Below are 23,348 nucleotides of genomic sequence, written 5' to 3'. Positions count from 1 at the left end.
ATGAAAGGAGATTTATAGGTTTGTTATTACATATCATTCCTATTAGAGAAAGGAATGCATTATAAAGTGTATTCTGCACAGTAAATGCTATGTCAGTATTCCCTTCTGAACATAGCCAAATATGAATAGTAGCATTCATTTGATAGAGTCTGGTTTTCTCGCTCTATATCTGAATGATTATTTATGTGAAAATAATGTCAGGGATATAATTTGCTTTTGTCTGTGAAATAATTATTCTTGAATGCTTAGAAAAAATGTATGAGTTGTCTATATTCATTGTAATAAGCATGTTATTACGTATGTAGTTGTTAGAGTACAATTGTAAAAAAAATTCATACAATCAGGTCTAATTAGTTAATGCACAATTTCGTAACTAACAAATAGCAATACATTTTTACCACATGTATTAACCTTGGTTAATGTTAGTTAAAAAATGTAATATTAATGTTAGATCGGGCTGCATTAACTAGGCGGTTATCATGAACTTAAAGGGATAGTCCACCCAAAAATGAAAATTCTGTCATCATTTACTCACCCTCAAGTTGTTTCAAACCTGTATGAATTTCTTTTTTCTGCTGAACACAAAAGAAGATATTTTGAAAAATGTCTGTAACCAAACAGTTGATGGACCCCAATGACTTCCATAGTAGGAAAAAAAAAAATACTATGGAAGTCAATGGGGTCCATCAACTGTTTGGTTACAGACATTTTTCAAAATATCTTCTTTTGTGTTCAGCAGAAAAAAATAAATTCATACAGGTTTGAAACAACTTGAGAGTGAGTAAATGATGACAGAATTTTCATTTTTGGGTGAACTATCCCTTTAATATGTAGGCTATCAGTAAATACTGAGGTTAACACTAAGATTAATAAATGCTATAGAAGTGTTTTTCATTGTTTCATTTGTTCATGTAGGCTTATAATGTTAACAAATGAGACCTTGTCAGGCACAGTGAGGGAAGGTCATCTTTTCAGTCAGGAAAGATTTCGTCTTATAGTCGGTAAAACACGCAATTGTAAAACTATTCAAGCATTTCTATGTGAATGATCTTTGTGATTGTTATCCTCTGACCCAGTGAATGTTATTACACCGTTTTTGTGGTCCCAAAAAAATGCGAACCCTTCCCCAGTTCTGAGTTGCGTTTTCGGGTGGGAGGTTGAGGAACTCCGCTCAATGACGCCGGATGATCTGATTGGCTGGTGTGATCGTGCACGTGCTGGAGGAGCTGTTCAAAAACCCCGCAGTCATTCGATCACATCAGACCCAATCTGAGCTTTGAGCTGTTGTTTGAGTGACAGGGAACATCATCATCCAGAAAAATGGTTGACAAATTCGTGGGAACATGGAAGATGACCACCAGCGACAACTTTGACGAGTACATGAAGGCTATAGGTATTATTCTTCATCATTGAATAATTTATTAAGAAATCAAATGCATTTTATTTTGCAAATCTCTCCATTTTGTTAAATGCAAAAAGAAAAGTTCGAGCAAAAAATTTCAGTGCATTTAACGTGCATTAATTTTCTGTTGATGGTCAAGGTGTCTCGTGAATGAGAGGTACGTTTCCTTTTTCAGGTGTCGGTTTCGCTACTCGTCAGGTGGGGAACCGGACCAAGCCCAACCTGGTCGTGTGTGTGGATGATCAAGGGCTCATTTGCTTGAAGTCGCAGAGCACCTTCAAAACTACTGAGGTCAAATTTAAACTGAACGAGTCATTCGAGGAGACCACCGCTGATGATAGAAAGACTACGGTTTGTAATGGAATAGTCGGAATATTTTCAGTGGTTTGAAGCTATCTACACTGTAAAAAAAAGTATTGTTGGTTTAACTGGTTGCCTTAAAATTTTGAGTTAATTGAAATTATATTTTTTTGTTAATACAACAAAGGAGATTGGTTTAATATACAGAAACTCAAAATATTGTGTTATCTGAACATTAATTATCTAAGTCGATTCGACAAAAGATAAAAAGTTGTGAAAGTTAACGGGCTTCTCTCTCTCTCTTTTTATCTGCAGACTGTCGTGACTCTTGAGAACGGCAAACTTGTGCAGAAACAGACCTGGGATGGCAAGGAGTCGACGATAGAGAGGGAGGTGACGGATGGGAAATTAGTAGCTGTAAGAATGCTCTTTTATTTATTATAAACACGTCATAGAAAAGGTCATAACATTAACAAATGGTATTACATTATAGTGCTTATAAAATAATTGCTAACTCAATGTTGTTAAACCTTTTATAGTGTAAACTTAAAAAATTTTATTTGCAATTTGAAAATAAATTTGAAGAAATTATGGATTTCACTTTTATTTAAAAAAGTAATTTTATTTTTATGCAACTTATTATATTTCCATGTATAAATATTCAGAGTTCCCATAAAAAACTGGAACTATCAAGAAATTTTAAAATGGTTATGGAAGCTGCTGTATTGAATATATACGATTTTATAATTTATAATATTCTAAAATATTTTATTCTGCTATAGTTTGCTCTTTGTGAGTGCAATCTTTATAAAATGAGTAAAATCCTTATCCAGTAACCATGGACAGCTATTAGTTATTTTAACAGCTAAGTTATTTTAAAATGTTACCTAATTATTCCATTCTCAGATGTTCAATTTTTGCAAGAGTTGTGCAATATAAATGGAAATGTAGTAATGCTTAACAACTATTGTACAGAACTGTTGCAGATAGACTTTTCCATTTTTCCCATTTACTTTCTCAGATGAATCTTTTGAGGTATTTATAACCATATCTTCTTTTGGCAGAAATGCACTATGGGTGATGTGGTGGCTGTAAGGACATATGTGAAGGAGGCATGAAGTTATCCAATCTGGATTTGAAGATGCCAGGCTCAGTTCAATGAGCAAAAAGCCAAAGTGAAACGTTATTTCTCTACTGAAAAATTATTATTTTTGACACCAAAGCAAATGCGTGCTGACCCTTTTAAAATGCATTTATTATCAGTCTTTATGATGCTTTGAATAAAGTTGTTTTTATTTGCCTTCAGCTGAGTTGTGGTTTGTTGATCCCTGCTGTTTTAACATAGGCTTAGTCAAAATGCATGTGTCAACGTTTTCGAAAAATCTAGGCCAGAGATTTAGCGTTGACTCGCAGTAAGGAATAATCTTCTCGTTTGTGCATACTTTGAAAGATTTCGCATAATACAAGGCGTGAGAGATGTTTTCTCATGAGAATCAAGGATTATGCAATTATATTGTAAGGATGATCTACTATAATTATAAGGATTATCTCACTAATTACATTATGAGTTTTTTTTAACTGTCAAAAACTACATATCTGTTTCACATCCATATATCCCAAAAAAATCCTTAAATTAACCACTTTTACTTTAACTTCCCTATTCTTCTAGTCTTCCATCTTTTGAAACCCTTACATATAGGTTAACATCTCAGAAAATGTGTTAAAGTGTTTAATAGTTTTAATTATTAAATTATTCATGATCTAAAATTGACAAAACCCTCCTTAAAAGGATAGTTCACCCAAAAATTAAACTGTTGTCATCATTTACTCAAGTCAAGTCATCTTCATTTATATAGCCCTGTTAACAATGATTGTTCCAAAGCGGCTTTACAGAGATACAAGGATAGTTTAAAGTAACAGAGATTGTTTTGGCTTTATAGCAGTTCTTGAATAAAGTTATTTTCCAGCTAAAGTTAATTTGATTGATTCACTTCCGTCGCAACGATCATTAGTTATTAACTTACCGTTTCCGTTTTCTGTAACACGACTCACCCTCAAGTTGTTCCAAACCTCTATGAGTTTCTTTCTTTACAAAAGAAAGGTGCCATTAATTGTCTGGTTACCAATTTTCTTCTTTTGTGTTCAACAGAACAGGTTTGGAACAACTTGAGGGTGAGTAAGTGATGACAAAATGTTCTTTTTTGGGTGAACTATCCCTTTAAGGAGAAACAAAGAATGTATTTTCTCACAGCATTTAAAATTAAATTGAATAATTCCATTTTAAAACATCATAATATTTACAAGTTAACACTCTTTTAGCTTTACACAGTTGAGTCTTGCTTCGTGACATGATGTTCAGATCATGTTTATGTATGGGAATATCTGGATATTAATAAGTGATATTTAACTGTACTGTACTTCTGAATAAAAAGGGCTAGTGATTTGAAATTTTGCCTATTGAACTATTACAATCTTATTTTCCAGTAAAAATGCTCCTTGCTGTTCATAATGTACATTATTTCCACATATCAAATCTTTGTGATAAAGTCATTTACTATTTATAGCTTCTGTCTGAGACATTCTTCACTAAAAATGAAAGTTACCGTCCTTATGGACTGATGTGATTTATCTTCATTAAACTATATATGTAGGTCCAGATGGTTCTTGCGTTCCCATGTCTTTTTTAACCCTTCACCTCAGTTGGATGAAGACAACAAGAGAGTTACTGTAACAGTGGACTGTGTCCAAGGGTACAGAGGATATGTATTTCTTTCCTCCTTTTAGTCGAACATTTCCCTTTTTGAACATAGTTTTAGCATGCGTAACGAAACTGGAACACAACGAGTCCCCAGAGTCATTCCTTTTGACCCACACAAAGAGCAGAGAATGTTCCACCAGTGGCTACTTTCCCAGGACAGGAAAGTGTAGAGATACACTGATTGTAATTGACAGCAAAAACAGCTGAAACAGGTGGGTTATGAGCCAGCTCTCTCTGTACAGCCTATTCAATAAAAACAATGCATTTTCCTATTACCCAACCTGTACAAAGTTTAAAAGGTGGAAGGTACTGGAAATGTGTTTTGAATGTTTGAAGATCACATATTTTCAGACACATTATTATGCTCTAATTCTAGTGATTCCTATCTCATTTGATTTGGGTTTGGCCTGATGCACCTCTCATCGCCATGCTGAGATCAGAAGAGCTGAGCATATGGAATGATTTACTTCTTAAAAAGATGTTTGTTGTCATAACTGAGCTAAGGCTTAGAGAAGTTAGATTACAAGCAATAGGTTTCATGTTTGTTGTTACAGAATTAAGGGAAAGTGCTGTTGCCCCAGTTGTTAAAGTTATAATATTAGACATTTAAGACGACAAAATGCAATATTGATTTATTTTTAATTTTTATGGAAAGACGATCATGGGGTAAAATTTTATTTTAGTGTCCTTGTTACACGTCACATGTGTTACTAAAGTAATGACTTTTAATTATGTATAATTACATGCAAATAACCCTACAACAAACCTAATTCTAACCCTAACCCTAAGTAGCCTACACATAATGGCAAACGTGTTGAAGATTAGCCAATATGATAAGCTGTTTTCCCACAAAAGCAGTTTATTCAGTGTAGTAAGCCTCTCCTCCATTGAAATCCCAAAATTTTTTTTTGCTAATCTTGCAGGCTTGCCTTCAAGCGGCTTTGCTTGCTTGCACACTCTTGTTTCTCGAACAAACGCAACTGCTGCCATTTTGCGTCTCAGTTTTTGATTGTAGTTCAAATTACGTCGGAAAACTTAAGTGTTAAAATGAACCTTCTATAATGTTTTTACAATGTTCATCCGATTGTTTTGTACATCATAAAGGTACATGTCTTTTGTCAGTAATGTAGCAATGACTGAAGAACAAGTCAGAAGTCCCTTTCCAGAAGCTTTCTAATTTTCAGGGCGGCGAATTCGCTTGACTCACTTGAACATGAACGGAATCAGCGTGGGAAACTTTTTCTCACTCATGCAAAACTCCCGAAATGGTGGATTATTAGAACCACTGGATTTCACCTGCAAAATTTTGCCGAGCAACGGTAAATGTGACCGCACCTTAAAGTCACCATGAAATCAAAATGGACAATTCTTATTTTTGTTTATGGAATATTGCAGCGACATCTCTTTTCTGATGATGACGTGTTTATTGGCGCGAGGGTGGAACATCCTGTCACTCAGACGTCACAATAATCGCAAACCACAACAATCCAACGATCCAACAAATTCCCGATATACAAAACCAATCCCTGCCCAACAATTTCTCTGTCTTGAGAAGCCATTTCACTTCATTTCACTAGAAAAGACTAGTGTATATAATGTCCATTTCATGGCGATTTTAATTGACAATTTTGTTTAATTGTGGATGCATTACAATAATATACAGGTAAAGTTAGGCTATATACAGTGGGAGAACAAGTATTTGATACACTGCCGATTTTGCAGGTTTTACCACTTACAAAGCATGTAGAAGTCTGTAATTTTTATCATAGGTACTCTTCAACTGTGAGTGATGGAATCTAAAACAAAAATCCAGAAAATCACATTGTATGATTTTTAAATAATTAATTTGCATTTTATTGCATGACATAAGTATTTGATCACTTACCAACCAGTAAGAATTCCGGCTCTCACAGACCTGTTAGTTTTTCTTTAAGAAGCCCTCCTGTTCTCCACTCATTACCTGTATTAACTGCATCTGTTTGAACTCATTACCTGTATAAACGACCTGTCCACACACTCAATCAAACAGACTCCAACCTCTCCACAATGGCCAAGACCAGAGAGCTGTGTAAGGACATCAGGGATAAAATTGTAGACCTGCACAAGGCTGGGACAATAGGCAAGCAGCTTGTTGAGAAGGCAACAACTGTTGGCGCAATTATTAGAAAATGGAAGAAGTTCAAGATGACGGTCAATCTCCCTCGGTCTGGGGCACCATGCAAGATCTCACCTCGTGGGGCATCAATGATCATGAGGAAGGTGAGGGATCAGCCCAGAACTACACGGCAGGACCTGGTCAATGACCTGAAGAGAGTTGGGACCACAGTCTCAAAGAAAACCATTAGATACACACTACGTCGTCATGGATTAAAATCCTGCAGCGCACGCAAGGTCCCCCTGAAGTTTGACAATGACCATCTGGATGATCCAGAGGAGGAATGGGAGAAGGTCATGTGGTCTGATGAGACCGAAATAGAGCTTTTTGGTCTAAACTCCACTCGCCGTGTTTGGAGGAAGAAGAAGGATGAAGAAGCGCTCACCCCAAGAACACCATCCCAACCATGAAGCATGGAGGTGGAAACATCATTCTTTGGGGATGCTTTCCTGCAAAGGGGACAGGATGACTGCACCGTATTGAGGGGAGGATGGATGGGGCCATGTATCGCGAGATCGGCCAACAACCTCCTTCCCTCAGTAAGAGCATTGAAGATGGGTCGTGGCTGGGTCTTCCAGCATGACAACGACCCGAAACACACAGCCAGGGCAACTAAGGAGTGGCTCCGTAAGAAGCATCTCAATGTCCTGGAATGGCCTAACCAGTCTCCAAACCTGAACCCAATAGAAAATCTTTGGAGGGAGCTGAAAGTCCGTATTGCCCTGCGACAGCCCCGAAACCTGAAGGATCTGGAGAAGGTCTGTATGGAGGAGTGGGCCAAAATCCCTGCTGCAGTGTGTGCAAACCTGGTCAAGAACTACAGGAAACGTATGATCTCTGTAATTACAAACAAAGGTTTCTGTACCAGATATTAAGCTCTGCTTTTCTGATGTATAAAATACTTATGTCATGCAATAAAATACAAATTAATTACTTAAAAATCATACAATGTGATTTTCTGGATTTTTGTTTTAGATTCCATCACTCACAGTTGAAGAGTACCTACAGTATGACTTCTACATGCTTTGTAAGTGGGAAAACCTGCAAAATCTGCAGTGTATCAAATACTTGTTCTCCCCACTGTGTATATATATATATATATATATATATATATATATATATATATATATATATATATATATATATATATATATATATAAATTTAAACTTTAAACTTTAAAAACATTGATTAATTTGGTTATGTACAGTAAGCTGGTCATTATTGACTGCATGGATCAGATCTTGTGAGCATCTGTGTATTGCATTATGGGTGTGTGCACCGCTTGCGGGATGTCTCAGTATTGTGTGTCGGATTCACAGGGGTCCTGTCTTCGTGTGTTGACCTGCAGACTGTTTTGCTTGTGCAGATAACACTACAGGAATGAAATCATATCCTTTGAGTAACATCTGGAAAGCTGCACCGCAGGAGAGCGATCGCACCCTTCCGCTCACTTTCCTTACATTGGAACGGACAATCATATCGGCCTCGGATACAGTCCCTCACACTGCCATAAAACAGCTTCCTCTGTTATTGACACATCAACAGAACCTCTTCCACAGACAGCGAAGGTCATAAAACCAATAGAGACCAGCAGGCTTATCCGATAATAGTCAGTTAGCATTTCTAGCATGTTTGTAACATTGCCTAGTTTTTCAATGTTAATCTTCCTGAGGCCTACCATGACCTCTGTGTTTTAATTGGTCAATTCGTGCCTTCACAACAGTAGCTGATATGTTGTAAAATGCTTTGATTTGCAAATCAATCTGTCGACATAGCTGCTGAAAAGGGTTTTGGGTTCACTTCAGTTGCCTGGTGGGAATCAGGGTTGCTATGTGTCAGTTGAGTCAGCAGGGGCTTCTGGGAAGCTTGTTGCTATGCAACTAGCCTGTTGGACTCCAAATCCAGCTCAGAACACAAAGAGCTGCAATGGTCACTGATGGAGGGACATCTGTGGCCAAAGAACCCATACCTGCAAGAAACTGGGCTGAAAGATTTGAGTGCACAGCTGACCTCATGCTTTAACAGTCTTGAGAAATGACTGTAAATGCAAGGAATCTTTTATCTTACAGTCCGAAAATAAATGAACAAATATGGTAATTACGAGACATATAATCAAAAAAAAAAAAAATCACTCATTTTTTCTGTTTGAAACTGTATGTGTTTGTTTGTTTTTGTGCAACACAAAATTAGATATTTTGTTTTACACAATGTCTGAACTGTGCTTCCATAAAATAAAAATTAATGGGTATATCAAATCTGCTTTTGTGTTCCATGAAAAAAATAAAAAAAATAATGTTTTGCAATGGACCATGTTTCAGTAAAAAGACAAATTGAATATTAATATAAAATATAAAAATTAATAACTAACTTTATTTTACAGTCCTGTTCCTTATGTACATACTATATACTTTTTATATTAATTGCAATAACTGGGTTATAACTAGTACTAACCCTGAACCCTGAAACCTAACCTTAATCCATTTAGTTACCTTATGTTAGTACTTTCTTAAGTACACTGTAAGTGCACGCAAGTACACATACTGTAAAATAAAGTGCAACCAACCAATAAACAAGCCAACCAACAAACAAACAAATCTTTTTTTTTTTTTTATGAAATTGTTCACTGTTCTTTTAATGCATTACTGTTATTCAATATTTTAAATCACAGATCATTTTATATACCACATTTTTATATTACCACACACTCGGTTTCAATATTTGCATTTGGACTATGAGCGAAATATTTCTTGGTTTTGTATTAATTACTTAAGACTGCTAAACATGAGGTCAGCTTTGTTTAAGAACACTCCAAACTGTCCAAACTCTCCCTTTAACCTTGATAAGGTGGGATGAGTCATGAATGAGTGTTTTTAACTGATTTCCTTCCTCATCCTTTGGATTCACTGAGGACATGTGATCTGTAATCCCATACAGAGAACTGCTCAGTATGGAGCCTCTGTACAACATCAAAAAAAAGGGGCCAGTCAAAACAGTCACAGATGTTCATCCTACATAACTGTAGAGGAGTTTCTCAAGGGCACAATGGTAACAGAACACAGTTGTGACCTCGAACCTTTTAACTATTGAATTCTGAATCCACAATCAAAGTAACCATTAGGCTTCCCCATCCCAATTTCAGTCCAGCATGCAAACACTCACTTGTAAATCAGTGGTCTTTAATGCTAGGAAGCTTGAGGACTACATGTGCTTGATACCCGATTTTCTGGAACACGGAATCTTCCCATTTGGGACCAGATAAAGAATGAAAGGAAGATCTTTGGAATTCTGTTTAGAATTCCTGTTAGATATAGTTTGAGGAACACACACAGTATACTTGTCTCAGATAAGAGAATGTGCAAGTGGGAGTTAAATCTCATTCCCATAACCCATCCTAAGGCAGTGAATATGGCATGTTACACAAATAAGGTACAGAATAGGCCTTAAATCTTTAGGATTAAGCTTTTTTTTTTTCTTTTTTTTTATTTTTTTTTAAACATGGTCAGTGAAAAGAGGGCTTTTTTTCTTCAGAAAATGTTACCTATAAGTGTCAGGTAGTCAAACTATTTTCTATGAAGTGTTTACTTTTTCCTTTTTTCTTAAATGCAAAAATTTATAAAAATATAATTAGAACACACTGTAGCCTATATGTCAGGTTTAGAGAAGACTCAAACAGGTGAGTAAATAAACAATGTTTATTGAGAACAGAAGCACGGAACAAGCAGATGTATGGGTCATGCAAACTTGAGATGAAGATAGAACTTAGCTGAAGAGTAATATGAATGTCTTTGCAGGTGGAGTGGAAACCAGAGTGGAGAACAGATGAAGATGATCAATGGAGAAGGCAGATGGCAGATCAGAAGACAGACTGAAGATGAGCATCTCAGGTTGGTAGATCAGGAAAGTAACAGGTAGTGAGTCTTGTGCATCCATGTAAAGACAAAACCAGACACTGAACAGAAGGTGAAGGGTTGTATAAAGGGAGTGAATGATGAGGTGCAGGTGTGGTGAATCGAGTGGGCGGAGTGTGCCGATCTGGTGGATCCCTGACAGTATATTTCGGATAAATCAAAGAACAATAGTTGTTTGATAATGTTCCCAAAAATGAATGGTTGAGCTTGACAAATACAGTCAACAATAAAATGTGCGTACAATTTGAGAAATTTAAATTATGTACAGTCCGAAAGATCTTATGTCCTGATTGCCACAATTCTATGGATTTTTTAAATAAATTTTTTTTTTTTTTTTTTTAATGACATAATAAATACAATAAAATAAATTAAGCTGAATATGCCATAGTCAAGGAGGTCTTCTGAGGTGGGACAGGCCCACCTCTCATGGCAAATCATAACTATTTTATGTTTAGGTGAACTGATATGATATCACTCATACAATCTGTTATGCCCCATTGACAGTTAGATGAGGCTGGAAGTTCATGCTTATGTTTTTCTATTTAAAAAAAAAAAAATTCTATATGAATCACATCGTACAAAGTCATGCAAAATTGCCTCCTCATAAAATAGTTGCATTCTTTCATGTTATTCAGGTTGGACAGGTTGTACAAAAGGGACTTTAATGTGTTCCTAACAATATACTTTTCATAGAGCCATGTTAATTGTAAGTTAGGTAATAATTTATCTAACAAATCCAGTAACAAAACAAAAAATATGATTTGTGCCTCTAGTGCTTTGAATTTGTACCCAATTTGTGGGCAGTACCCTATAAATACACCCAGGTTCTCTCACCATTATGCTCATGCCAATGAAATGCCTGTTATGTTCTGAATGAACAAAGTTCTCCAAACCTTCCCGTCAACTCCTTGTTTTCCGCTGATCAATTTCAATACATGTCAAGCAATGAAAAAGTGCTTTTTTCCTGTTGGAGAGGAGCAATTGACGTTTGAGCGTCATAATACTTTGCCTGTATAGTTTATATAAAAGAGATATATCTATGTGTTTTTATTTTTAAGAGTCTAGAGAACAATAGCTCTGTGAACACCCTTTAATTACTTTCAAACACGTACTTCCACACGCTGTAGGGGGGAGATAACGTGGGTCTGTGATAGCTCAGAGGAAAAGGAAGCTATAAGTCATTCACTAACCTTTCTTCTCACTGCTTGTAAACAAAACACTTACGGTTGTACTTGAAATTTAACCCCCGAATCGTCACGGATTGAGATTTATTTGAAACACCAAACAGGATTTGGTGTAATTCAGCTCAGAATCACCAATATATCACTATAGTCATACCTTCAGATCAATGCTATTTCAAGAATGATAAATTTAACCCATTACATTGTTGCTCAGTGCTCTAAATGTGGAATACAAAGCAACTTTGAAGTGATGGCTGCTTGTCTTTCGGCTTTGTCTGCACACAGCTGCAAGTAGCGTATAGCAAACAAACATTTTCAAATGTCAGATGTTCTGGAACGCTTTATGGCTTTTCCCACGGCTAACTTTTGATCTAGAAAAGCCGAGGGGGAAGTGGCTCATGTGATCAGACAGACAGAGCCACATATAGGACTGAGAGGTACTCTGAATGGGCCACAGAAAGGGAGGTGGTGGGAGGTATACAAGCTCTGACCGCATGACGCCAAGCCCTTCACAGTAGCGCTCACCTCTGAAATGTGACATAATTAACTTAATGGGGTCTATGTGTCAAATAATGGCAACAAATCATATGAAAAGGGATTTGTGTGCTCTTAGTTCTCAGTTAAGGAACAAAATACGTAAGCAGCCGACGTATACGGAAGCAGTAAAGAACTTGCTTTGTTTCCCTTATTTTTTTTTCTTTTTGATAGATGTCATGATATACTTTTGAGTCATATTACATGCACTTTTAAATGGAATTTTTGCATCAAAACAAAACAAAAACAAAAACAGAACAGAAAAACAAAATAAACAAGCCATATATTTTTTGTACTTTTAAAAAACAGAACAGGATAAAAAAGCAAAAAAAACAAACAAACAAAAAACATTTTTTGTAGCCTACTTTTAAACAAAAAAGAACAGAAAAAACAACAAGAAAATAAATTAATAAATACATGGAAATGTTGTACTTTTAAACAAAAACAGAACAGAACAAAGCTAAAATAAATAAATAAATAATTGTTCACACTACTAGACTATTTAAAATTAAATAGTGAAGGCTTCAAAGAATGTCATGACCAATGTTATTTTTGATTCCTTATGTATCATGCAGTTTTAAACAGTTTAAACTTTACAGTTTTAAGCTTGTAAAGGCTTATATGCATTCCATAACCTACCTAGATTAAACAATAAAGTGTTTATCAGGATATAATAGTGTCATTTACCCTAATAAAACGTTATACAATGATTTTAGTAGACATTTCTGAATTAAGTTACAATATAATATGTACTCTGAGTTTAAATCTCGGTGTGGGGGCTGACATCACATGATTTTCTGCACTGTCACCACAATTTCTTATTAAACTCCCTTAACATAAGCGCTGAAATAAGGGCATTTAAATCTCAAACCCTGAGACTTTGCAGAGATAGGAGTTCATAAGAAACCAAGTCAGCAAAGAAAAGATGTATCACCGACTGCATGAAGGAATTGTCCAGCTTGAAATAGTTTTGAAATCATTCACGTTTTCAAGGTCAATAAGCCATACAGAATTAATAAAAACCTTTCATTTAAACCAAAATACCTTTTTAACTCAAATGCGAAACCGCAAATGCAAACAGAGCCTGCTACAGAGTTTGTCTTTACCCCAATTATTAATCAAAAAGAGGCGAGTTTGGAATCTGCAGCAGATTGGGACGGTTTGTGCTGTTCTTGCAAGCAGGGAAGTTGATTCCCCAGTTTATTTTGGGTGTGTGAGGGTGAGGACAGCAAAGCTCTTAACTTGTACGAGCTACAGGCTGTAACAAGTCCCGTTCACACCAAGAACGATAACTATAGTGTCCAGAGCAACGAACGATTTTGTTTATTATAAGCGCGCTGCAGTTTTTTTGTCTGCCGCTTTAAATGCTCGAGCTCTTTAAAGTCTTGCGGTTTCTGATTGGCTGTCATTCTTTTTTATTTTTCATCAACTGAAAAAAAAAAAAAAAAATGTTCTGAGAGAGCTTCCTAAGAGATCTTTTCTCTGTGCCCTTATCCTTATAGTTGTGGTGTGGACTCTGCTATTCTTTTTATCATTATCAATATCGTCCTTGTGTGAACAGGAATCTCTTTAATGCTTTGAATATACCATGAAATGTTGAAGGAAAACAGGTGTTTAACATTTAAATGTTTTTTAATTGTGCAGATCATCTGTTATATGACACAGAGTTCAGCAAAGGTTTTGAGTCACTTATTGCCTCAGACATTGCACAGCTCTTCACAACTCTTGACACAATAGTAACAAAGTTCAAGTAGGCTATAACACAATAAATTCCAGTGTAAAATGTCCTCCTCTGCGTTTACTGTGTGATTTTATTTGGAATCCTTTAACCCATCGTGGTTCTTCGTTTTAAACCGTGCAGGTACTGTGATTATCTGTGTATGGACAGCAGACTGACACGCTCACACACCTCGCTTGTAATCCTCAGCCGGTGGCAGGTTCCATGCAGGTCAGCGTTTGCTGGACACAGCTTTTATTTGCCCCTGATTATTTCTGTGCAAGTCACCTCACATCCTGTCAGGGGTGATCATCCTCACATGGGCAGATTCTGTTCCGCCTGGGGGCCTCCATTCAGGGACCAGCACAGTCACTAGGCCGGCCAGACCTTACTCACAGGCCCAGGGCAGCCCAGTCAGCAAATACACCACCAACAGAGAATGAGAGCAACACACAGACATAAATACATCCCGGTCTTTTAACAGCTGGCCACCATAACAAGCGTCCAAAGACAAAACCGGCGGACAGTTTTTGAAGCCGTCTACATTTGACCCTTTTGCATTGACATGTGGATGTCTAAATAAGCACAATTAATCTCATTTAGTCAGTACACTTACTAACCACAGAAACTCAATTTAGCTATGCTCGCAAGTAGTTTACAATTCATCCCCTCTCTGTCTTTCTCGCTCCCCTTTTTAAAATGAAATAACTTTTAAGTTTGAGAATCTGAATTAATGAGAATTGACCAGTTCACTTCCATAACTGCAAAATCATATGAATGACATTGTCGCCATCTAGTGGTGATGAGTCTAGACAAGTCTCACTTCTATTTGAGGACTTTTTTATTATCAATAAAATAATTTTTTTTATGAATGTACAAACGAATTTTTTTTAATTTTAGTTCATTTTAAATGGACTAATTATTTTATAAAAATACTAACATGATATTCTAAATAAATATGAGGAAATGAACACTGCATGGATAATAATTGTAAAATAATTAGATAAAAAAAAAAATAGTTTATAAGTATAGCGAGTGTTGAAAATACCCAACTTACAAATATAGACAATTATTTTAGCAATTTATACTGCTGTATTAATTTTCCAAAAGTTTCAGAATTTTTTGTAGTGCTTTTAATAATAATAATAAAAGTTAAATGAGAAAATAGGACGTTTTCATCAGACATGTAAATCCACAATTGGGTTTGGATGTGTATTGTCAAGCATAAATGAAAATAATTATTTTATTGTGTAATTATACTTAATTATTTTACCATAATTCCAGAAGCTCAAACAGTAGAGTGTGGTGACCGATTCCTAAGGAATACATTAACAAATAAAATGTAGCAGCCTATAACTTTACTTACTGCAATGTCAGTCACTTTAGATAACAAAGGCCAGCCAAATGCATAAATGTAGGCCTAAATAATTATTTTACTATAAATATAATAAAAATATTGAAATAATCAGTTTAAAATTATATGATCACCGTATTAATATTTTAAATAACCAAGTTTCAGATTAATCATGACTGTCTGATTAATCGTGACTGTCTTTCTTTACATCCTGGTATAGTAATGTTCATCGCATAATGAATGGTCTTTGCAGCCTGCACCACTATAGGATATCACAGGGGTGCACAAACAGTTGGTGCAGTTTAATTTTGAGATATTTGGACAGTTTGTATCTTTTGTAGCAGACAAGTCTTTTTGCTATGATAAATACAATTACAGAAACGGTCTAAGGCAGTTGAAGCGAAAAACACCAACTACAAATGTATAAGCATAGTGGTATATTCCGGCTCGAATGAGAGGTTGTCATGGCCGCTGCCTGAGCAGATTAGCCTATTTAGTGAGTTGAAGTCTAAATAAGATTAACAAAAGGAGTCAACATGACAGCGGATAGTGAGGAAGAAACGGCCAAAAACGGTCAGAAATCCGATGACAGTGACAACATGACAACGACTGAATACTGTGCGCAGCTGCAGCAGTGGATGTGGCGCTATTACTGTAGCTATGCGAGCTGGCAGAGCTGGGTGTTGATGTCCGCGCCGCTGTTTCCTCCGCCTCAGTTCGGTTGCCAGGCACCCGGCAGCTCCACATCTACATATGCCGCGACGCCCGCTGACATCGCCGCCTGGTATAACCAGACGAGCCCACCGTCCAGCCGTCCAGCAGCCACTGCCACATCCAGCACTGCTGACAGAGGACCAGCACAGCCCCAGCCCGCAGGTAACAGTTACTGTAGCTGTCAACCCAATGCTCGGAGGAGACGGAGTAATCAGTTGCATCATTAAACACACGTTAACTTACGTTAATGAAGAATTGAACTATTTACATTTTATCTAGCTATAGTATATCTCCATAATCCCCAGCTGGATAAACTTTTAGCATTATATAAACCATTTCCATATTGTTTTGAGTAGGCTACTTTAAATGTGTTTTACACAGTCAAGTTAAAGGGTTAGTTCACCCAAAAATTTACCCACCTTCAAGCCATCCTAGGTGTATATGACTTGCTTCTTTCAGCCAAACACAATCAGAGTTATATTAGAAAATATCCTGGCTCTTCCAAGCTTTATAATGGGAGTGAATGGTACCTTAGATTTTAAAGCCCAAAAAAGCACATCCATCCATCATAAAAGTAATAAACACGGCTCCAGGGGGTTAATAAAGGCCTTCTGAAGCAAAGCAATGCATTTTGTTAGAAAAATATTCATATTTATAACCTATAAATTATAATTAATCACTGGCTTCCCATAACGGCCGTACGCGAGTCAAGTTCCGGCAGAAGAGTAACCTCTGACCCGACGTATGACGTACTGACGAAAGTGGAAGCAAAACAAAACACCGGTCACGAATTAAAAGTAAAATGAGAATTTTTAAAGAGAAATGTTGGAAGAGCTTGAGTTTGTTGCCCAGTCGTATTTGTTTGCACTACCAGTGTTCTCTCACCGAAGATTACGCTACGACTAGATCCTACGTCATGCGTCGGGTCAGAGGTCACTCTTCTGCCAGAACTAGACTTGTGTACGGCAGTTACCGGAAGCCAGTGATTATAGTTTATAAAGTTATAAATATGGATATTTTTCTTACAAAAATGCATCGCTTCAAAAGGCCTTTATTAACCCCCTGGAGCCGTGTTGATTACTTTCATGATGGATGGATGCAATTTTTGGAGCTTCGAAAACTAAGGCTTTATTCACTCCCATTATAAAACTGGGAAGAGCCAGGATATTTTTTAATATAACTCTGATTGTGTTTGTCTGAAAGAAGAAAGTCATATACACCTAGGATTGCTTGAGGCTGAGTAAATGATGGGATAATTTAAATTTTTGGGTGAACTAACCCTGTTAGACTACACTGTGCCTGCCTACTCAACATTTAGTGTAAAGACAGAATGTTGTATAAAAACAGATTAAATTATACCTGCTCCGATCTACCTCAACCTCTAGTAACAAAGTATGCAGTTGAAATAGCTGTGTAAATGCATTTATGCCACCTCTAAGTAGCATTAAACAGTCTGTGTAGACACTTAAAATCCACGTCTGAAGCGCTTCTGTGCCACCTTTTCACTAAGGTGTGTGATGTTGGGTACAAAAGTCTCACACCACCACATATAAATGACACATAAATGCACAGAACCAACCTTAGTGCATGTCACATATTATCTGTTAGTGGAAGAATTAAATAAACTACATTGAGAATGCACACTGAGGTTTGTTGAATTTCATGTGAAAATCATATTATTTGATACATTTATGTCTGCCTATATGATGGCACTCTCTGTCCTAACGTTATCTTTTTTCTTTCAGGTAGAGAGTACACCATCCCCTCCCCGCTACGTAGATTTCTGGCTGAAACTGTTGATTTCTTCCTTCTCTTCTGTGTAAAGGCAACCATAGTGTTGTGGATCATGCATCTCAGTGGAATGAAGTGAGTTGAGAAGTTGTTCAAAATACTAACTACTACTACTACTACTACTAGTAAAATACTAGTAAATAAAAGTAGAAAACTAGAAAAATAAAAGTTAGTAAAATCCTTCTGGATCATTGGACAGTTATAGATTTAGTTATATTTTTAAAATAGTAGTTTATCAATTATATAGAGAGATATGCACTACTTAAAACATTGGTGTCAGTAAGATTTCTTAAAGAAATATGAATATTTTTATTCAGCAAGGATGCATTAAATGGAAAAAAAGTGACATTAAAGTCATTAAAATTATTTGAAATAAATGCTGTTTTTTGAACTTTCTGTTCGTCAAAGAATCCTATAAAGAGTTTTAAGTACATTTTTATTGAAGTTTAAACATTGATAATAATAATTATGTTTCATGTGCACCAAATCAGTATATTAGAATGATTAGAATGAGTAATGGCTGCTGAAAATTCAGATTCGCCATCACAGGAATAAATTACATTTTAAAATAGAAAAAAAGTATTACTGTTTTACTGTATCTTTGAGCAAATAAATGCTGCCTTGGTGAGCATAAGAGATATCTTTCATAACCGACTCGTATGTCGTATAATGACAGGTCACATGTCTTTGATCTTCTGAACAGAGATATTTCCAAATTCATGATGCAGTTTATCGTGGAAGAGATTGATGAGACCACATCATTGGAGGACCTGCAGAAGATGATGGTTGTGGCTTTAGCATACAGAGTCCTAGTGTGCGTCTATGAAGTGAGTGAGTCTCCGCAAGCTTCTGGCATCATTTGTCTTCCGTTTTACAAGCCTTGTCTCTCAGTCTGTTTTTAATTTACATTTTTCTTTGTTTTTGTTTTTTTTCAGAAAGTTAAATGATTATTAATTCCATCCTTAATATCTGGTGCAAAGCCTCTGTAGTCTAGAAATGATTTGAATGAGTGTGTGGTTTTAGACAGCTCACACATTCCTTCAGTCTGTGTTCTGTCTTTATCTGCAGATCATCTGTATTTGGGGAGCTGGAGGTGCCACGCCAGGAAAGTTCCTGCTGGGTCTTCGAGTCGTCACGTGTGACACGACAGTCCTGGTGCAGCCTAATCGGGTTTTGGTAGTACCGGCATCCAATGTCAGCTTATCTGCGTGAGTTATGCGTGTATTTATAATGCATGGGCTGACAAACTAAAATGATTTAATAACTTTTTTCTTTCATCTTGCAGGTCCACAGTACGGGCCTTAAACAAAAACTTCTCCATCGCCTTCCTGTTCCCTATCTTTATCACGCTACTCTTTTTCCAGCACAACAGAACTGTTTATGACGTTGTGGCTGGAACCATCGTGGTTCGTCGGAGAAGAGCCAGATGACAGGTCTGTTTGTGTCAAAGTCATGTGAAAACGGCCCCTGTCAAACATCAAATGCTTACAGATGTTCTCAGTATTTTATTTGAATATATCACAATAGTTTGTACTGCAGATTTGCACTAATGATCCCAGTATCAATGTCTGATCACATGGCTATTGTTTACAACACTGGGAAATATCTGCTTTCTTAGAGAAGTTACTGATCTTGCAACAAACAGTTTTTCATGTTGAAGAATGATGAGTGATATTAAGCTCAAGACACATGTTTTATGTAGACATGCTTGGAAATTTCATCCGGGTGGAATGTTTTACTCTAAACACCAGCTTAATCCACAAGGTTTTCATGACTTCTCCCCAGATTCGAGCTTTATGGCCCAGACGAGTCTGTTATTAATCTTACCAAAGGCAAGGAATTGAGCTCGTGTCCTTCCACACATGCATGCAGCTGTCCGGAATGTTCCGTTCCTGTTGTAAATTCAGTCGGTGGCTGATATGCCTCACAACATTTCTCAGGGTTTCTTAAAAACCTGTTTTATTTGTCATGTGTTTCAGTTATGATCTTTTATATGTAAAGAATTAAGTATTACATTTTGAAATTCACATTATCTGCCCTTACAGTATGCGGCATGCCAAACACATCAGCTGTTTTGATTTATCATTGTGCATGATTCATATATAAAAAATTATTAAAATCCTTGAAGACGATATTCTATGGGATACATTATCTTTCTCGTGTCACAGTATCATTGAGATACTAATATATTTTTTATTTATATATTTTTTTTATCCTTACGTTTTCTGTTTTAATTGAAATTGCAAGTTTTAGTCATTTTGTTGTCATTTTAATTCATTTTTCTTATTTTTTATATGTCCATAGTTTTAATAAATGTTTATATCAGTTTGAATTTTACTTATTTAAGTATATCAAGTTAAAATTGAAATATTAAATGAAAATGAGAAATGCTGCCTAGCAACTAGCTAAAATAAAGTAAGTTTAAGCTTTTTATATTTTTATTTCAGGTAACATTTATTTTATTTTAAGTTACGGATAGGTTTTTAATGGTTTTGGTTTTAGTTAACCATATAAGTACAAGGTTGAGGAATGATGATGATATTGATTACTAGTGTAGAGAATTAAAACAGTGCTTCTTGATAACCACTAGGTGGTGATATTTGTTCATAAACACAACCCTGAGTTCTTTGAAATTCAAAGCCAATGTCCTTTGGCATTGTTCAATTACACAGTCACATTCCATAGATAGTGGCAGTCCACATTCTCACAAGCAGAAAATGTTTCCTAATGATCACGTGCCAATCATGCAAGAAACTGTGAAATTGCATTGTTCTGGTAAGACTCACTGATGATTTAGATCTTTGAAATACATATCCATAACTATAAAGCCTTTTTGTTTTGATTTTTCTTTCTGTTTGCCCATTCTGGTCTCTCTGGAGGTCTTGGAGTTCCAGGAGTAATTCCTCATAATCCAAACCTTGTGGAGCAAATGAAGAAAACAGACACACAGGTCCTAGCTAGGACAAATGTGCGCACCAACATGCACACACAAACACGTACTATTAAGTCTAATAAGCAAGGCTTTGAACAAACATCACAAGATGATACAATTTATATCATCTTGTGATGTTTGTTCAATATGCATTATCAGATAAACTTGGATCATTCAAGTTCATCTGATAATACATAGGCCTATTGAATTTGTAGTCTTGTGCAGCACGAGTTTCTTTTATAAGCATTAACGGCACTTAAAAGTGATTTTTTTCCCTCTTAAAAAATAAATGCTAAATGTTAAAAGTACAGTCACATGAGATGTACTCCAGTCATATAACATCACCTAATAAAGGTTGTTTAATTTCACATGGAGAAGACCGTCTCATAGAGGCCGCCATTTTGAGATCACATGATGAATACTAACCTTTTCCTGGAAACCCCCTTAATATTGGACACTTTCACTCACAGAATAAATGAATCACGGCTAACTGAGTATAGCACTTTTCTACAATAGAATCACTAATCACAAACGTTTGCTGTGATTCGTTTTTACTGCATCCAAACCCCTGTTAGTCCAAAGATAACGATAAAGATATAGTTCTAAAAATCGTTCTCAATATTAAAGAATAGCAGAGTTCACAGCACAGCTAAAAACACAATATCGTTGGAATCACTTTCAGCTTGCTGAACAATAAAAACATTAACAGCCAATCAAGTCTGCATCTGAAATCGCATACTCTCTTGAATAGGTTCTTATTTTGATTAAGTAATTACAGGAACTTCATGGCCGCTAAACAAGTAAGTTCTATATAGTATAAATGTGTGTAGTGAATGTAATCTGGACGTACTAAATTAGCCATGTTGTCATAATCATTTGACCACCAACCACGTGTCAGTTGCGTCACTAAAGTGTTAAAGTGTTCATCGTATGCACCCTTCAGAATCTGGATGCTGTTGAATGTAGTACTGTGAATTCGGACATACTTCTATTGTCACATTCTGTTTTTCACCTACTATAGGGATGGGAAGTATGCGATTTCGGATGTAACCCAAGTGCATTTTTAACATAGAAACTGTGCCTCATAGGCACACACAACTTGCATACATTTCCAGTTAAAAATAAAAACTTAACATTGTTTTATTCTTACTTTCAAGCAAACTTAAATGTCATTGAGAGCATAGTGTTCAGTGTTTTCATTTTAGAGAGTCTTGCTCTCTTTTTGTGAGGTCTGCCAGTTTGCTTCAGAGACAACGTATCTTTACTCACCCACAGCCTCACCAATGTCTGCCCGTCATCTCTAATATGAATTTTTTACTGGGTTGCACATCTGGTTTGGCTGGCCAGCAGTGCTTGGCAAGGCCACCGGGTTCACAGCTGCTGGCTCTTCCCACATCCTCTTCATCCGGGATTCTGGTAAAGCCGTCCCCATGGATAGTACTTCACCCTGCTGAGAGGACTGATTGGCAGGCTCAAGACAACTTGATATGGTAGGTCTGTTTGCCACTGAACCGCAGTGCAGCCCAACCTGGAACCGACAGCATGCTGAAATTATTAGTTGGATTAGTCTTGATTTCCAATGTGAAAACAGACATTATGTTTAATAATATTGTGCCATATGAGCATCATCTGAGTGGTTAAAGTGTTGGACTTTAACCAGCGGTGTTTCCCATGCAGATATGAATCTTGCTTGTAACAAATGGCATGTTAAAAAGCTGATTTCTCAGTGATAATTTAGTCACATCATCATAGGAATCTAATAAAGAGTTTGTTTGTGGGCCAATGTTAAATCATGGGTTTTGGTTTTCCATGATTCTTCAGCTGTAATTAGATCCTAATGATTAAAAAAACATCAAAGGCTCTGGTGAGTTTTATTATACACTACCATTCAAAAGTTCAAGTTCAGAAATCATTCTAACATGCTGATTTGGTGCTCAAGAAACATTTCTTATTATTATCAGTGTTGAAAACAGGTTTGCTGCTTAATATTTTTGTGGAAAATGTTGATCATCCTTTGCATGAGCTCAAAAGAACAGCATTTATTTGAAACAGAAAACTTTTGTAATATTATAAATGTAATTTATGCAATTCAATGCATGAATAAAAGTATTTATTTCTAAAAATAAATAAAAATCTTAGTGACCCCAAACTTTGAACAGATTTTTTTTAGATCATTTTAGATAATTTGCTTTATAATGATAATTAGGCCCTGTTATTAACACTAGAAGAAATGACTACTGAATTTAACACATGTGTGATGTGCAAAATATGATTATTTTGACAACGATAATGATTTTCTGGTTGACAAGAAAAAAAATCTCGCTTAGATATATCTGAGAATCAGTTTGAAACACTAGCTAACCTGAATGACCTACTAATCAATATTTCTAATAAATATTTGACATGAAATTGTTGTATCTGATGGTGTTCTGTCTGTATTGAACGCACACATTTTGTGAGAACAAGGAAAACGCAGACGAGGCACACAAACAAATGGGAAGGACTCTGAACATGTTGAAACGAGCAATCCAAAATAATTCCGACATAAACTTTTATTATTCAGTTATTTTTGCTTTCAGTGTGTTTGCATGTGACCCACTA

General features: G+C 36.1%; 2 protein-coding genes across 2 annotated transcripts; both read left to right on the top strand.

Annotated features, from left to right (window-relative positions):
• The first annotated feature begins 1,237 nt into the window (after positions 1-1,237).
• Positions 1,238-3,007, top strand: fabp4a (fatty acid binding protein 4a). The gene is made up of 4 exons (XM_082186361.1): positions 1,238-1,393; positions 1,578-1,753; positions 2,018-2,119; positions 2,767-3,007. Exons 1-4 carry the CDS (start codon positions 1,321-1,323, stop codon positions 2,818-2,820), a joined length of 405 nt encoding a protein of 134 aa, XP_082042487.1. The 5' UTR covers positions 1,238-1,320; the 3' UTR covers positions 2,821-3,007.
• A 12,728-nt stretch (positions 3,008-15,735) lies between these two features.
• On the top strand, positions 15,736-19,947 carry fam8a1a (family with sequence similarity 8 member A1a). The gene is made up of 5 exons (XM_082185192.1): positions 15,736-16,186; positions 17,770-17,890; positions 18,519-18,642; positions 18,884-19,023; positions 19,101-19,947. The coding sequence occupies exons 1-5, from the start codon at positions 15,847-15,849 to the stop codon at positions 19,243-19,245; spliced, it is 870 nt and encodes a 289-aa protein (XP_082041318.1). The 5' UTR covers positions 15,736-15,846; the 3' UTR covers positions 19,246-19,947.
• Positions 19,948-23,348: the final 3,401 nt, after the last annotated feature.

The sequence above is a fragment of the Leuciscus leuciscus genome (genome assembly GCF_965113295.1).
Source record: "Leuciscus leuciscus genome assembly, chromosome: 12".
In the NCBI taxonomy this organism is placed as follows: domain Eukaryota; kingdom Metazoa; phylum Chordata; class Actinopteri; order Cypriniformes; family Leuciscidae; genus Leuciscus; species Leuciscus leuciscus.
The sequence above is the reverse complement of the archived record's forward strand: the minus strand, read 5'-3'. Positions and strand labels throughout refer to the sequence as shown.

Coding starts and splice junctions, on each gene's coding strand:
- fabp4a (XM_082186361.1), top strand. CDS start 1,321: ATGGTTGACAAATTCGTGGGAACATGGAAGATGACCACCAGCGACAAC. Junction 1,754..2,017: donor CTGATGATAGAAAGACTACG/GTTTGTAATGGA, acceptor TTTTATCTGCAG/ACTGTCGTGACTCTTGAGAA. Junction 2,120..2,766: donor CGGATGGGAAATTAGTAGCT/GTAAGAATGCTC, acceptor TTCTTTTGGCAG/AAATGCACTATGGGTGATGT.
- fam8a1a (XM_082185192.1), top strand. CDS start 15,847: ATGACAGCGGATAGTGAGGAAGAAACGGCCAAAAACGGTCAGAAATCC. Junction 17,891..18,518: donor ATGCATCTCAGTGGAATGAA/GTGAGTTGAGAA, acceptor TCTTCTGAACAG/AGATATTTCCAAATTCATGA. Junction 18,643..18,883: donor TCCTAGTGTGCGTCTATGAA/GTGAGTGAGTCT, acceptor CTTTATCTGCAG/ATCATCTGTATTTGGGGAGC.